At 50.5% G+C, this 16,887-nt stretch overlaps 1 protein-coding gene across 3 annotated transcripts in view; it reads right to left on the reverse strand.

Moving 5' to 3' along the window:
- The window catches only part of CELF5 (CUGBP Elav-like family member 5), a 48,900-nt gene that overhangs the window by 4,273 nt on the left and 27,740 nt on the right, over positions 1–16,887 (reverse strand). For 2 of the 3 annotated variants that reach the window (XM_035892248.1, XM_035892247.1), the window contains exons 4-7: positions 14,205–14,253; positions 6,463–6,591; positions 5,797–5,876; positions 4,660–4,806 (exon numbers count right to left, since the gene is read on the reverse strand). In XM_035892248.1, coding sequence (XP_035748141.1) covers positions 4,660–4,806; positions 5,797–5,876; positions 6,463–6,591; positions 14,205–14,253 — 405 coding nt within the window. The remainder of the gene's footprint in view (positions 1–4,659; positions 4,807–5,796; positions 5,877–6,462; positions 6,592–14,204; positions 14,254–16,887) is intronic. The other variant, XM_035892249.1, reaches the window with a different exon arrangement.

Genomic DNA, 16,887 nt, shown 5'->3' on the forward strand with positions numbered 1-16,887 from the left:
GCCAGGGGACACAGCTAGGCGGGCATCCTCCACAAAGCCAGGGCCATAGCCGGGCAGCCCTCCACCCACCCTCGCCCTCTCCGCATGCCAGCAGCCTCTGGGGGGTCTTTGCTCTCTCAGCTGTGTGCCAGGCCATTGGGATGGGCCCTTCCCGCAGTGGGGAAGGGGACAAGGAAAGGGGTGCGCTCCTGGTCCCCAGCAGCACCCTCTCACTACAAGCCCTACTGCGCTGTCAGGCACAGCAACGTTTCCTCCCAGCCACAGCCCCTTCTCTGAGCACCGCCACTTCTCCTGGGACAGTGCCAGGGATTGCCTTGAGGAACAGGGTCCAAATCACTCTCCTTTTGCTCAACCTCGACAAGGAGACCGTGCTGCTGGGAGACATACGGAGCTCGTCCTGGTACGTGCACCCTTGCCATACAACCAGGTGTCTGTCCAGGCCCAGCTCTGGCATGCTTTGCCGTCTGAGGTCTGCCCCATGACCAATGGAGCTCAAGCCTTGCCTCAGGCGGCGGCCTGCACCCTGGGGTTGGGAGATGGCAGCTCCTTGTGGTCCTGTAACACACCTGACTAGGCAGAGATGCACAAGGCAAAAGAAGGGGTGAGGAGGGCGGGACACAAGGTTGGGTGGAGGGTTAGGAGGAAGAAGAAAAAAATCCTTCTGGTCCTACTTGGACATCAGTTGGTGCTCTGGAGCATAAGATTAAATCAGACTGCGCTCAGAGTGCAGTGGCAACGAAGACTTAGTTCTGGATGCAAAATTATCTAGCCTCTTTATAAGCCTTGTCTTCACCATCAAGCGAGACGAGCAGGGGAGGCCCAGGCATGGCGCTCTGGAAATTACGATTCCACAGGAGCTGGCGGGTGGCACACGGCAAAACCCAAGAAAAACACAAATCCTCCTTACATTAACAACTGCATCCCACTATCTGTTTGCAATAAAAGGAACGTTCAAGTAACGTGCCTCATCCACAAATGGCTGAGTCAGTAAGCCAGTTTGGCCCAGGTATCTGGGAGAATCTGGTAACTCTGAAAAGTTCAGGACTAGCTAAACCTCTTTGTTTCCTCTACACAGAAGCTGATTATCGCTGTTGCATAAAAAGAAGAGGAATCGCCTGATTTCATGGCGTCGCTGTCTGTGAGCTGGCACAAGCAAAGCAACTGGGGTGGCACTGACTCTGCAGGGCAGCCCTGGGATTGGGGAGAGCCCTTTTTGGGGCAGGGGTGGGAGGGAGCAGGGTCTCTGCAGGCAGGCAGGACTGACTGACAGCCAAGGGGTTCACTGCCTCTTGACTCCAGAAAGCAAGTGCCCCGAAATCATCCCATCTATTCGCCACCACGTTGTCTTTGGAGCGATTTCCCTGAAGCAGGACTCACGTTACTGGGAATCACTCACCCTGAGCCAGGATTACGACAAAATGTGGCCTTCCTGAGAGCACAAAGGTGTCCCTGTGGCAAGCAGTCTGCGCATATTCCTAGCCCTATCCTCACACTGCCTCCATTTAAGGATGCAGGAACCAATGTATTTCTTATTTACTAGATGAATATTGATTTTCTTTTTTCTCATTAATGCCTGTTCTGTGCTAGGCTCTGGTTGGAACAAGACCTGCATCCAACTGCACTTGCACCAAACTAGCATTCTGAAATTGTTTTCGTTACTTAAATAAAATTACCATAATGAACCATAAGAGCAGAAAGAAAAGGGGGGTGTGGTGTGTGAACAAACTATGTCTTGTGTTTAGAACTAACTGATTTATGAAAGACAAGAAATATTCAAGCATTGTAAGCAGTCAGTAAATTGGACTGACTGCTTTTTTGAGACTTCAGGCTTCTTTTGTATTGATAGATTATTATTTTTTCAGCTCCCAATCAAGTTCCCTGATTCCATCTGAACTAATCACTGAATTCCACTTATTGAACAAACTGCAGCGAAGGAAATACTCACTTTTCACTTGCAGAAGAGGCACCTGGGATCAAACCCTGGTACAATAAAGAAATAAACTGCCTGCAGATGCTTAGCCACTCATATTTCCCAGGTAAGTATGAGAATTTTTCTTACAAACTGTATCAGCTGTTTGACTATTTTTAATACCTTATTTTGTATATTTGAATATATCAGAATAACTTTAGATCTAACATAGTTTGTGATTATTTCATGTTTAATTTGAGATCGTTTTTAAAGGAAAATGCAATTAATACAAATTTAAAACATCCAACTGAAAAAAAAAAAACCAAAACCAAACAACCCAGGCTCCAAACTTCTTCCAAGGCCGGGGACTCTGCTTTGGCTTGGCGAGGCAGCAAATCCCACGGGGATAGGGAGAGGAAGTTGTTGGTGTATTCAGTTGTGAATCTAAGAACCAATGCCTATGATGCACCAGTTCAGCCCAGCAGCACTCGCTCCTCTCAGTCCGAGTCAACCAGGCACATAATCGTTAGCTGCATCTCCTGGGCCTACAAGTAACCTTGGCTGCAGCATCTATTACTCCAAGCCCTGCATCACGCAAGCATGAACTACGTTGGAGTTCCCTTGAGCCCTGGCTTACTAGAGGTCCCAGCTCCCAAGAGCTGCCCATGGCAGGACATTTGGAAGTACTGTAAGGAGATTTAGCGAGGAAATCCCTCCCTTCTGTCTCCACTTCCAGAGATACTAGATGGCATTTCAAAGGGCTGATACCCTCTCCCTCTGATGGGGACACTGTATGCATATGAGACCTGGCCAGGATCTCCCCCCTGGGAGAAGGGAGACCAAAGACTGGGATGACCAAGAGAAGAAACAATCAGTTGTGAGGTCAGTGCCTCAGAAAGAAGAAGGACAGAGAACCAAAACCAGTGGAAAGGAAAAGGAAAAGGAGGAAAAAACCTGAAAGAGTGGGAGACAGGCTGAGTCTGGAGTCAAGGGGAAAGCTAAAATAAAGTCAAAGAAGAGGAAGGCCAGTGAAGAATCAGAGACAAAGCAACGAATTTACAGACACAACTGAGGAGAAAGAAGATGCAGATAAGCAAGAAACACAGCCTAGGCCTGACTGGCCTTCTGTCATCAGCAGGAGTTTCTAAAGACTGGAGAGCACTTAAAGACCGAGTCTAGAAGGTCTCGCTGCTCTCCTTCCTTACACATCCTGGACCACAAACTAATAAAACACTTCCTGCCATCATAACCTCACTGAGTGGTCCAGTCCTGCCTCCTTCACCATCATACCATGCCCAAGTTAGCACCATCTATATGATAGCAGAAGGTACACCAGAATGATCGTCTCATAGCTGACCCACAGCTGAGCTAAGCTACAACCCTAGACCTCAGGTATAGCTGGCTTGTGGATTACAGGGCTGGATAGAAAAGATTGGTCCTGGCAAGAGATACTGGTGTCCAGTCAGAAAGGGTTCTCCCCTCTAAACCATTCTTCTACTAGAAGCCCTAGTGCTTAGAATGGTATAGCTGTTCTCAGCTTCATTACACAAGAAGAATCAAATAATCTGTGCTGGACAAATTCTGCATCTGGTTCCCAAAACACCCCAATGGTATGGAAGCGCATACGTATTGCCTCTTTTCTTTTGCTACTCCATGCTCTTGCCATGTGCTTGAATGGCATTTGGCAATTTCTGGGGATTCTTTGAGAGGAAATGGCCAACAACTGAGAAACAGTTCCTTCTCTGTCATGTAGATGGGAGGGAAATGCACCAAGTAGCCACTGAAGCCAGGGGTGAAAGAGGTGTCCACATATGTGAGAAGAACAGGTTTATTTGCTCTCCCTTCCCCCCCAAAAAATTACTTTCATTAACAGTACCTACTTTTGAGTTCTTTGTTTGACACAAGCATCTTGCATGCCTTGAGCAATTTCTGAGCCTCCTTCTACAGGCTTTATACTTGGTAGCAGAGACCTGAAAGTGACAGTCACCAAGAAGACCCAAAAGATGCTCCATGACAGCTGAAGAGGAGCTTCTTAAGTTTCGGGCCTACTGCAAACATCAACGGCAGTCGCCACCATCGCTCAAAGGCAATGAGGTTCTCTCACTGAGATCCAAAGCACAGCCAGTCTTGCCAGAGGAGGCTAGACTGCTGCAACACCTCTGACCCTCTGCTACCCACTGCTCCCTCTCCAGCATCCTGCAAACCCCACAGCCACACTAGCCAAGAGACAAAACCCTGGGAGCCAAGGACAGCACCTGGGGAATTAGGGCCCTCCTGAGAATTTCAGCAGAGAAAAAAACACATGAGGCTGGGTCCAGGGCTCTCATGGTGCTCCAGAAACAGAGAGAGACACGCATTTGTGCCATAGACCCAGAGGAAGAGTTCACAAGTTGGCAGACTGCCAGACATCACCCAGGAATAGTGGCTCTGAGCTGCCCTCAAAGCAAGACAAAAAGACACTGGGTCATGCTTGACCTGTTCCCAGACACCTCCGCCAGTCTACGCCACATCAGAGAAATCCAGCCTCACTTTGAGAAGGTCCCAGCTCTCTCCTGTCACCCCTTCCAGGAGAGAAATGCACAAAACTAGCCTGCTGACTGGAGAAACTGAAGCCAGGAACAACTCCAAGAAGCCAGGAAGCTTTCACGCATTTGTTACAGAGACCCGTTTGTGGTCTCCCAGCCCAGGTATGGTGTTGCCCCGTAGCCAAGAGGGCAGCCTTTCCCCACACACACACGCGTGATACTCACAGCCTGCGCATAGGCGCTGTATGGGCTGAACGGCAAGGTGAGAGATGGAGTGAATATCCCCAGCTGCCCCACCATTTGTTGCATACGACGGAGGGTCCTCTCCTTATCTGTGTCAGCAAACTTCACCACTAGACTGGAGGAGGCGCCCTAGGCACAGAAAGAGGAGACAGAGAGAGGAGGCAGGGGGAGAAGAGGCCGTGGGACAGCCAGAGAGTCAGCAGTCAGGCAAGGTGGGATGGGGCAGAACAGGCAACAGAGAGGAGTGGGAAGAGGAGCAGAAGAGCAAATATTGGTGTGAAAGTGCTCAGGAGCTGCCTGGAACCTGGGCTGTGCCCTTCCCCATCCACCCATCCATCCATCCACCCACCCACCCATCCACCCATCCATCCCTTCCCCTTACACCCTGGGCCTTGCACAGTTGCACAAGTGGGTGCACTCATCCCTGGCTGTGTTCGCCAGGACGCTCAGGACATTGTCAGCCACAAGCACCAGCTCTCCACCACCATGAGCTTGGCTGGATAGACAAAGCAGTTCCTGGCAGCTGGAAATACCCCTGCTGCAGCAATGCACTGTCCTGCCCACAAGGTGCCCCAATCCAGGTTAGAGATTGTGAGAGATGAGATCACAACTGCAGCTCCACTTCCACAAGAAGGCACAGCTGCGGCTACGCAACCCCATACAATGCACAAAGCGTTCCCATCCACACCCAGCCTGCCCCAGAGGCCTCCTCTACTGCCTAAATAAGAGAAGGTGGGGAGTGTGCTCAGACACCGGCGTCCTGACTGCTCACGTTGCTGAATTGTCAGCTTGCACCCTGCTCAGTTTTGAACTATGGGTAGCTGTCTCCAAGATAAATTCATGGCCTGGTTCTTGGCTCTCTTTTACTTAGCCTTTATAGCTGTAAGTGCTGTCACTACCACTCTGGACAGACATAGATACACACCCGCCCAAGAGACAGGATGGTTCCCAAAGAGAAGAGTACAGATGTGCACACACATACCCCCCACCCTCCACAACCACATGACCTGGAACCGGCAGTTAAACCTGTCATGATTTTGGACCGTGAGGGGTGGTCCCTGCAACAGGGTGATGGGAAGAGGATTAGGAAGAGGATAGGTACCCTGGCCTTATACTCACGGGCATTGTCTGGCTGCCATGGAGCGCGTGGATTGCTGCCTGAGCCTCTGTGTGAGATGAGAACTTTACAAAAGCACAGCCTGGAAAGGGACAGAAAGAGCACAGGAGATTGCAGTGACAGGACTGCTGTGAAAGCGCCCCTTGCATCATCACACAGAGACAGTATCTGGATTTTAGGCAGGGCAAAGGAAAGCCATCCCAAGAAAGCAGGGACCAAAAAGGATGACTCATCCCAAGTCCTCTATCCTGGAAAAAACAGGAAGGGTCTCAAACTGTTACTTCAATGATATACTCTATAGATGATGTCACCGTGTCCACCCTTGCCCCTGATTACCTCTTCCCCAAATTCTCTATGCACTCCTAGTTGTGGGTACAAACAGTTCAAATTGCAGACCCAGACTGAGCCAACAGGCTCACCAGTCACCCTGATAACTCAGCTACTCATTGTGCTCTGCTTCCCCTCCTTTTGCCTCAGTCCCTACCCATCTTCCCAATCTTTCCTTGCAGCAGACAGCTCTCCCTGCCCTGCTCCCGGCTGTGATACGGGTTCCATAAAGATGGGGTGGGGAATAAGTGCCCCCGCGGAAAGGAGGCCCAGGTGGTGAGGCAAGTGAGCGCTACCTGAAGAGCAGGGAGAAAGGGCACGACATACACAGGGGTTCACACCTTTGCTGTTACCATCAGGTCCACGGAGCACGGTACATTCATCAATGACTCCAAATGGTTCAAAGAGCCGGAGCACGTCATCCTCAGACTGCTGCTTATTTAACATGCCCACAAAGAGTTTCCTGTCCCCTAGGGGCAAACACAGAAACATCAACCTTCTATGAGGCTTACAGTCCAAAGCAGGAGGATAGGGACACTTAAGTACAAAACAGCCTAGTGTTGAAAACATGCCTGGCGTGGAAATTATTTGCTGTTGGCTGAAATGCTTCCAGGGGTGAATATGCAGGGTCCTCCCAAGCTCCCCACACCTGCAAAGGTTTCTGTGGCTTCCCCTGTCCTACCCTCCCTCAAAGGAAAACAAAAGATTAATAATTTCCTTCCATTCATTAGCCCTTTTCTTTGAATGATCCAACACAAATGGTAATAAGAAAAACTGCCTGAGCTATTATACCCTTATTGAACAATATGTGAAGTCCAGGAGGTAACTTAGGAAATACAGCAGACCAACCCAGGCAGGGTGAATAAAATCCAGGACCCTTGGCTTCTGTTTCCTTTTCCTTCTCTCCAAGATCACCGTTTCCACAGCTGCTATGTAACCAAGCATCTTTGTTTCAGTTTGCCCTTCCCTCCCCATTCCAACCAGTATGTCTACTGAGATGTTCTCTAAAGCCTGGAATAAACCCTGGCATCCTGGGTCCCAATTTGCCTCACCATAGGATCAGCCAAATGCAAGACAGTTGGGTGAAGGCCAACAAGCAGCTCCATGATTCCCCCCCTCCCCCCCCAAAGGGCATTTTGTACCCGTGACACACTGGCGGGGGGCTGGAAAGTTGGCCAACACATCCAGGACTTTGAGCTCAGGGTCCTTCTGGGTTCTTCCATCAGAACGGAGAAGTAAGGAATATGGTTTTGTTAGGATGGCCAAGTGTGAAGGTGGGAAGAAACGTGCACAGCGCTTTCTCCCCTCTCTACCCCCACCAGTACACACGGGGGCTCATCGCACAGCCTAATGCCATCCAGTCAAGCACAAACACAGCAGTGGTTGGGGCGACATCCTCCAGAGATTGCTGTGAACAGCTATTAAAATAGCACAATATTAAAATCCCAGTCTAAACGCCAGCCCAAATCTCCATTTTTGCAAGGATACAGTTGTGCCAACTATAGAGTTAACCCTCCCCCACTGCCCCAAACATGCATGGGGAGACATGACCCATAGGGGCGAACGTGTCAGGGGATGGCTTGGGAGGAGCAGTGAGAGAGGATTCCTTATTGTTAGCGACAGGATCAGAGGGGCTGGCTTCACACAAAACCAATGTAATGTGACATATGTCAGGGAAAACAGCACGGAAGCTGCTATGTGTTTGAGTGCAATGACCTGAAAAACAACAGGTCTTGGAGCTACAGCAGCAGAGCAGGCTGCAGGGGTGGTGGTATGTATGTATGGCAGGACTGGATGACACATGACACATTCACACTGCCAGCAAAGCCCTCCCCTCCCCTCCCCTGCCCCAGCCCCTTCCTTGCTCCTCCTTGGCTGAGAGGATGGCTCCCACCCAGGTAAGTAAGCAAGCTGCCTCCCCCCCACGCCTCTGCCACATACGGACACGCTTGGGAACACATGCAGAAAGTTTCTCCACATGCCACTGGGTCCCTTGCAGAAAAGCAGATGCATACACACCATGTTAACGGACAAGCACATGGGCTCACGCGTGCACGGGAACATGCTTGCACGTTGCCCCAGCCCATGCCTTCAGAAACAAACCTCCTTAGCGAGCAAGAGGGATGTGCAGACAGATGCACTCTTCCACCATGAGGACACCCCAGGGAGCCACTTTGTATGGCTGCACCACCCCACGGAGGAGCCCAAGCACGAGCTGACGCACGCACAGCTGTCCACTAGGCGCTAGATGTACATGCGACACGGATGCCACTTCGATCCACCACAGAGAAAGGGTTAAAAGTGCTGCATCTAAGGCTCTTACCATGGCCCAGACAGGTACTCCTGAGTTATACCACTGGAAGTGGCTGAAATATATGGCCTTGTGTATTTTTTAAAAGCCAAATTTCCCGGCTTCCCCATTTTCATGGTTCCCTGGATAACTAAACCTGTGGGAATTTCTTCCCCTTCCATTTTCCTTATGATTCTTTCTACATTTCTCCCTGTACCTGCATGACGACAATGGATGTATTTTGGAGACACTATTTCAGCTGATTGAGTCCATCCAAAATTTAGTGCTCTGGCAACGCCCAACAATCCCCGGCCAAGCCACAGGGGCCAATAAACCAGGTGCTGTGCAGCTGCCGCCTTAGCAGTAAGACCATCTGCCCCCACCCAAGGGCCAGCTCAGAAATGCTGGTGGGCAAACCAGCCAAAAAATTGCACATAAAGAAGCTGAAAAATCTGACTGGGAGTGGAAAAAAACCCCAGGACCGGTCAGGAACATATTTACTGGGAGGTGGAGAGGAGAATTGAAACTGGAAATGGAAAGGAGCAGTAGCTCTGTGCTCCCATTAACATCACCCGGTGCCACATGCGATCCAATTGCCTATGGGAGGGGACACTTGAGCTCTGCAGTGTTCCCCCTTCCTCTACCCTGAATCTACATTGCAGCTGCAGCCAGGCCTTATTTCAGATCTGTGCACCACGCTGTGGCCTTTGGTTTGCAAACACGGCAGGAGTTCCGTAAAAAACACATCAACAAAGGGGAGAAACACCCTGGGAAATATTTGTACTGACTTCAGATGCTGTAAAATAATCCTCTGTTCTTTGAACTAACAAGCAAGTAATTGTGGATTAAGACTTAACAGCCAGAAATGCACTTGATGGTCTTGCCTTGCTCTTCAGGGACCCCAGCAGACTGGCTGGCTGTTTGGGTCAGGGTGGCAGGGGTGGGGGGAACACACAGCTACACCGACGGAATGTTACTTGTGTAACACCGGCCTTTTGCTTCTGGATCTGATTTTGCGTGAAGTGAGGTTTTTGCCGAAGAATAGTGGGTAACCCAGGGAGAGTCAAGTGGTTCCAGTTTTGGTTGATGACTAATTCAGCGCAAGGACCTGATAGTTACCACAGCCACCCAAAGCTTAAGTTTCTGCCAAGCAACAGTCTAACGGATGCACGAGGCCACAACTTTGCAATGGAGGCACTGAACAAAAAGGAACCTTGTCAACTTGCAATCAAATCAACATTAAACTAGGAGTTACTCATCGTTTTCTCCTTTAGAGGGCCTTGAAATTTCATGGATAATTCTTGTGGTTTCATCCTCATTCTATTGGATCAAAAGCATTTTGCTTTACTTTGGGAAAGGTCCATTGAAACAGTGGATGCTCGTCTCCATTCTTGCAGTTTACTGCAGGTCTTCTGTTGTCTGACAGCTCACTAATGGAACATTTTGGAAATCCTGTGTTTATGTGGGAATTTCAGCTTTTTCTTTTTTCAATTTGGAAGAAAAATATGCCAGCCTTCCTGGCTATGCAGAACAGGTTAAAACTGTCATACCTTAGGGACTCAAACTCTAAAGGCTAATATTGGGTTTGAACCTTTTCTGAATGCCCAGAACAGCAACATTAGAAGGGGGTGAAGTCACCAACAACATAAGAGAAAGATTTTTTCACCCTTTTTTTCATTGCATACAGCCCAGTTCCCAAGATTGCATGTAGGAAAAGGATCCAGGCTTGTCCCCCTAGGATGCCTCTTTGCAGCAAGTGGGGACCTGTGAAAGGGTTCATCTGCTGCTGACCTCTCTCCATGTGTTGGAGCCCAACCCATGATCTAGTGCCCTCTCACTTCAAGCACCTTCCAAACAGGGACGTTCCCCTACCAATAACCAAGCTGCCTCATCTCTCCACAGCTGGGCCGAAGCCCTGCAAGCCCCTTCACCTGATGTCTGCTGTCACCACTCTTAAGGCAATCAATCCCAAATTGGCTGGCATTCTCAAGCCACTGCTGTGGGTCACTGGCTCCTTCGGCTCCCCAGCAGGGACTCCTGCAGTGCTGGAAGATCTTCTCTCCCCCACTTGTAACAGCACACTCCTGCCATTTTTTCCTTCGCTTTCTCTCCAGTTCTTGTTTTTCACCCTCTGGCAATTTCCCATGCAGTCCAGCAACCAGGAAAATTGTCCCTGATCTCTGACTGTTGAGTTCCCATGGAAACATGCTCTGGGCACAGTCAGTCACCCAGGCAGCAGCAGGAGGGCCAGTGCAGAGCAGGTTGGTGATGAAGATACCACGGGAACACGGGAGGGGTTAAGGCTGAATGCTTCAGCCACGAGAGAGAGAGGAGAGCACACAAGCACTGGATACTGCTCCTCTTTAAACCCCGTGGATTTAGGTCATCTGGCCAGCAGCTGTCAGCAGCAAGGATCAGGGAAAGGGAGAAAGCCCGCTCAAGCAGCTGGCTGTGGATGGGATGCAGCAAATCTCCTTGGGTATGCAGAGAGCTTTCTTGTCTCTAAGGCAGCGCTAATGGGCTTGGGCTAGCTGTCCTATCACATCAGTGCAGCAGAGTGCTCCCGGTCTCACAAGAAGCACAGACAAGCTCCTCTGCTCCCTCACTCCATCTCCTCCTGGCACTCCCAAGCTCACATCAGAGACGTGAGGGAAAGGAGGAAAGAGCTGACAAAGCCTGCACCAGAATCACAGGTCCCCCTCTGAACTAATGCAGGCAGCATCTTTTTACTAGTGAATTCCTTCTGCAGGGTGCAGTAACACTGAGCATTCAGATATCCCCATACAGCCCCTGCAGGGCTTGGCCAAAACGGCCCCTTTGGCACAAAAATTAGCATCTCCTAGACCAGGAGACAAATTCTGATACTCTAACTTCAGGTACTTAATTCAGGGTCCTTAATTTGAGAGACGTCAGTCCCTGGAGAGGATAAAAGAGGTTCCCTTCAAGGATAATGCAGAGCAGAGCCTCACTGATGCATGCAGCTATTCGTTCCCTTGATAAATTCCTAGACCAAGCAGTTCTGCCCTGCCCCAAATCTTTCCTTTACCTCCTGCCAGTGTGGGGCTATTGCTGTAGGGAATGGCTCTGCCCATACCTGCAAACTTGCTCACCCACTTCTCGGACAAGTGGAACATCACGACAGAAACCTTTGGAAAGAGCAAACTGATTCAGACAACTATAGGGTGCTGTCCTGATGCTGCTTCTGCCTCAGGAAAAATTGCAGTTTGTCATGGATCCTGTGGGAGATACTAGTTTCTGAGCTCTGCAATGAAGCTGGAAGGAAGCTCGGCACATGGGCTGCAGAGAGGCAGGTCTTCAGACTCCAAAGGCTGCTTTTCTCTATCACCTTCTCCATGGGAAGCAGAGCTGATGCCCTGACATTTGCAGTCATTAGAGACTGTGGCACTTTTCATAAGCTTAGAGATTTCAGTGCCTTGACCAAAAGCTTGCCTCCAAACCAACATCCTGGTTTTGAACCTGTTGGCGTATTTCAGCTCAATTTGATGGAGGAGCTGATGCATCAGAGATGTTAAGCCCCAACACATTTTGTGATACAAGGTGGCTGTGTATAGAAGAGAGTCCCTAGTAGTGCCCCACCAGCAAAATTAAGAGTGCAGAAATTACCTCAGCCTAGTATTAGACACCAGAGATTCCAGAGTTGCACTCATCAAAGAGACACAAACTGTTAAGAAAACAAAGCTGCAATGGTGGGTCTGTTCACAGCCTGAATTCTCTGTTGGGTCTGGTTTTACTGCAGTTGTGTGAGAGCTTAATGCAGAGGCACCCGCTGTACTAGTGAAGGTAAATGTGTGCATTTGCTGATGAATGTGTGTGTCAAGCGGGCCGATGGATGGATGGATGCATAAAGCAGGGCACACATGGGGCATCCCTCTGTAGGTACACCTGCCTGTGTCCCCGTGTTGGCTTTGCGGGTTGCTATGCAGCCATGTCTTACAGCCAAAGAGTGCACAGGATCTTCCAGTATGTACAGGTAACAGCTTTGTGATGGTTAGTTATTGGTACGACTGCCTCTCCTAGTCTATGCTTTCTTTTGAAGACTCATTAGGAATAACCTCAGACACAATTACACAATTTCTGAATTAATTAGAAATCTGGGGTGCAATTTTTTAACATCAATGTCATGGGGGACAGATTGACCACCTAAGGGCTGTATCTAGAAGCAATTTGAGGTGTCAGAGAGCAGTCAGCTTCCTCTATCTGCACTGCAGGCCCCTCTAAAGGATACCTCATCTGCTCTTAGTATCAGTGTCAAGAGTAAGAGAGTGAATCACCCTGAAGGCACTGATCTCTTTTTACTGTCTATAGCATAGACAAGGACCTTAAACTCACCCCTGAACCCAGGGGCTGAAGTAAGGTGAGATGAATCCAGTCCTATGTGGTTTAGGCACGCTAGTTTCTTTGGAGGCCGAAGCCACGGCTCTTTTCAAAATAAGCATGTCTATAGGTGGCATGTCTACAGGTGGCATGTCTGGGCTTCTCAGTATAGCCTAAGGGAATAAAAATGCCGACTTCAGTAAAAGTCAGGTGTCTCATCCCTCAAGTAAATAATGAAAAGTCAGAGATTCTATTTGGAAAAATGATCTGACTTAAACAGATAAGCTTTTTTTTTTAAAGAAGGCTCACACAACCATAAATACATGCATTCATGTAACATATTATAAAATATATCTCATGTTCCTGCCAGTGCAATAATTGAAAATCACTACAAACTGCTTGGAAGTGACCCCTTAAAATTTAAAACAAAAACTTTCCAAATCTAAACACAGCATGCAGGATATGCTGCCCTACAGGACGAACAGTCTCACACAAATTCTCCCCTCCCCACTATTAAACTGCTTTCAGAGGCAGCACCAACAGCAAGGCATGGCGAGGCAGATGCAGGAATGGAGAGGAAAAGGAATGTATTGGTAAGACAAGAAAAAGCAGCAACATGAGTTAATAAATTTGGAAAGGGCTGGTGTTGCAAACCTTCTCCACCTGGAGGTGGCATCTGAGCTGTTGTGAGCTCTCCATTAAATTAACAGAGATTCTTCTGCTCCCAATCTTCCAACTCTTAACTACTCAGTATACGCTGCTCTAACCAAGCTGGTCCCCTGCAGGCTGACAGCATCTCCATCTCAGGCCTAAACTTGGCATTCTTTCCCTTCAGACACTATTTCCCCATCACATGCTATTTTCTGCAACAGCCCTTGGGCCCTGGCAGTGTGATGGGGGCTGCTGCAGGCCTGCGAGTGGAGAGGCTGAGACAGTCCAGCAGCGATGGGGGTGGGCAGTGAGCTGCAGACAGGAGAATTAGCTGCAGAGCAGGGAGCTAAACAGGTTAAAAAGCCAGTGCTGCTGCAGGGATCTGGCTTTTATTGGGCTGACCAGGTATAAGAATGAAGAAAGCTCTTTCCCAACCGCTTACACCCTCCAGGACCCCTGGTGCCATACGCCAAAAGTGCATGCCTGCTTCAGTAACCTCCGGGGGGGGGCAGACACTGTCAGGCTAATAGTACCCTCACAGGGCTGGGAAAGAGAGTCGAGTGGGCAGCCACAGTATTACTCTTCGGACCTGGGGTTCTCTCAGGTGCCTGCTATGCCAAGCTGAAGGCTCCTGATCAAAGCCTATCCCTAGACTCTCCTCCTTCCCCCCCAAATCCCTGCACACACAAACATCCCTGCATCCAGACTGCGGGGAAAGAAAGGTCGGGTCAGGACCCTGTCTCTTTGCTTGGCCCCCCTCACAAGCACAAAGCTGCCAAAGGAGAAACAAGGAGAGATGACAACTACCTCCACGGCTCTCGCTGTCTGCGGGTTTCACTTGAATCGGGCGCGCCATCTGCAATGAAAGAGAAATGCAGAGGGTTAGAGCTTGGCCCATCTGCCTGGCACACGGTGCTGATGGCAGTGGCAACAGGGTGCCCCTTTCTGCCTGCTGTGCAGAGTAGGAGAGTGGCAGAAGGGAAGCAAGACATCGTGATGGCAACCAGAACCCTTGGAGAAGGGACCACATGGATTTCAGACTTCTCAAAAGGAAACCTGGCGCTTTTCCCTGCTCAGCTGCTTGCCTGCAGGGAACAGCTCTCCTAGAAATGCCCACCATGCATAAATCTCCACCTCCTCTGACATGAGTGGCAAAGAAAGGACTCCAAGGAAGCAGCTCATCACTATGAGACTGGAGCCTGAACAGTGGTCAGGGTGGCCTAAGGTGAGACTATGCCCGGAAGATCTTCCTATGCCTGCCCTGACTCAGCGAAGGCACGGTCACCTCACCTAATTGAGCCACTTACTTTCCTTGCAGGAGGGAGGAAAGACTGCCTCTGGGCTCGGCTAGGAGCAGTACAGCAAGCAGGCATGTTATGTTCCCAGCCCTCATGCAGTCAGAGCTCTGTGCACCAGAGCGGCTCTGAAGAAGAGCAGTCCTGCTCTCCAGCAACATCTCCTGTCCACATGGGGAATGCTCAGCTTGAAAGTGAAAAAACTCCTCTCGCTTGGTTGTGGAGCAAAGCTGTTTACCTCTCTTGCACCCATCAGTGGCATCAGCAATAATCCAACCACAAGCAAGGAGCCTGAGGGGTAGCTTGGCTCACATGACGGGGACTTTCCAGGTGAGACAGAACAAGGCTTCTACCCAGGAGTAGCCGCATTAAGTAACCCACAGCTTTAACTGCCTGATCTGCAAACAGGGCAAACCCCTCATCTGCTGGAAGGTATGCGCATCCTTTGCTGCCCAGAAAAAGCAAGTGTCAAGCTGCAGCCTCCTTCCCAGGCTAGCAGGATCCAACTGAGGCAGAATCTCCTCCAAGGAATGGTATCCAAGGCAGATTTCCACATTTACAGCACATCTCACTCCATGTCTCTCAACATCATTCGCAGAGGCTGACAGTGACTTGAATCAGTGACATTCACAACAAAACCCAATCCGAACATGGCAGGTAAGACCTGCACACGAGCTGCAGGTCCAGGCATAGTCTGCCCCCTCTCTTAGGAAACACCTTCAGGAAAAACAACAACAAACCAGAAATCAAGCCATAAAAGTCACCAACTGAAAAGTGTTTAGAAGTCAGCACGCAAAACGTGGACTGCTGTCAGTCCCCACGTGGTGGCTGAGCCAGACTGGCCAGAAAACAGAACAGAGCCCACATTCATAACAGCTGGAGGAAACCCATGGAGTAACTTTGCGGTTCACAGGACAGAGATGCCAACCAGAAGGTGACAGGCTCCCGTGGCATGGCACGCTGCTGCTGACGCCTGACCACTGGGCACAGCAGAGCGCTTGTGGCAGCTGGGGGCTGCGAGCTGGCTCCTGCTGACCGGTGGATCTCAGGCAGGATGAGCAGAAGCTGGGCCCAGCCCTGAGCGATACCACCCCTGCCTCAAGGAGCAACAGGGGGCTGCTTGGCAGAGCCAGAGACTGGCTGGCAGCTCTGCAAAGGAAGGCCAAGCTGCTGCCACGCTGCACCTCGATAGGCAGCAGTTCCAACTCCCTCTCCCAGGACTTGCTGTGTCATTTGGGGGAGAGGGAAAGGCTGAGGGTCCCTTCCCCACTCTCAATCATCTGCATGGATTTGCAGAGCTCCTAACACCCCGCTGTGCTGCCACGTGGCCCCAGCATGTGCAGCACTGGCACTCGCCAGCCTCTGGGCTGCTGTTCCCCCCAGGAGCTGCATGGACCAGGCATCTCTTTCAGCCCCTGAGCTGGGTGGGATGTGGGGCAGGGGTTCTAAAGGACGCAGTCAGACATTGCTCCAGAAAACCTCAGATTTCCTCGCTGAGAGGCAGTGGCTCCTATCGCTGCTCACAGCCTCTGGCAATATGCCTGTGCAAGCCGAGGCTGGGGGTGTTTCACATCTGGGCAGCAGGCTGGGCAGCAGAGGGCAGGCAGCCCAGATGTGCGCTCAGAAGAGAGGGCTCAGTGTGCAGCCAAGAGGGGCAGCTGGCCACCTCACTCCCCGCCGGTCCCAGAGTTTATTTCTACCCAGGATGCAAAACCAGGATTAAGCTAAACAGATGGGGAGGGAGATGGAGGGACAGGCTCACATCTACACTTCTATGCGGAACAAATCCATTTGGGGGAAGAGAGGAAGGAGGGGATGCCATGGCAGCCGAAAGCATCACACCCCTAGGTGAGCATGGACCCACCAGGGATGCTGGTGCTGAGGGCTTGGGGCAAGATGTGGGAAAGGATGGGGGGAGATGAGGGAGGGGGTTAAGTACCTGAGGCCATCTCCCTGTCCCCTCCCCCAACAGGGCTGTCACTCCAGCTCCCAGCACCTAGGGTAAAGGAGGTGTTGTCATGGAAACAGTTATTCACCACATGGAACCTGACATTTGTGGTCACCATGGAAACCAGCTCTTGGGGGCATTCCCTCTGCTTTGCACAAGAGAGACATTTTGATATGATCTCTGGGGAGGGGCCCCCCCCCTCTACCCATCTGTCCAGTCCCTTCCTTCCCCCCCCCCCCCATCCCCG

Source organism: Egretta garzetta, unplaced genomic scaffold (genome assembly GCF_000687185.1).
Source record: "Egretta garzetta isolate BGI_Z169 unplaced genomic scaffold, ASM68718v1 scaffold4, whole genome shotgun sequence".
Lineage (NCBI taxonomy): Eukaryota > Metazoa > Chordata > Aves > Pelecaniformes > Ardeidae > Egretta > Egretta garzetta.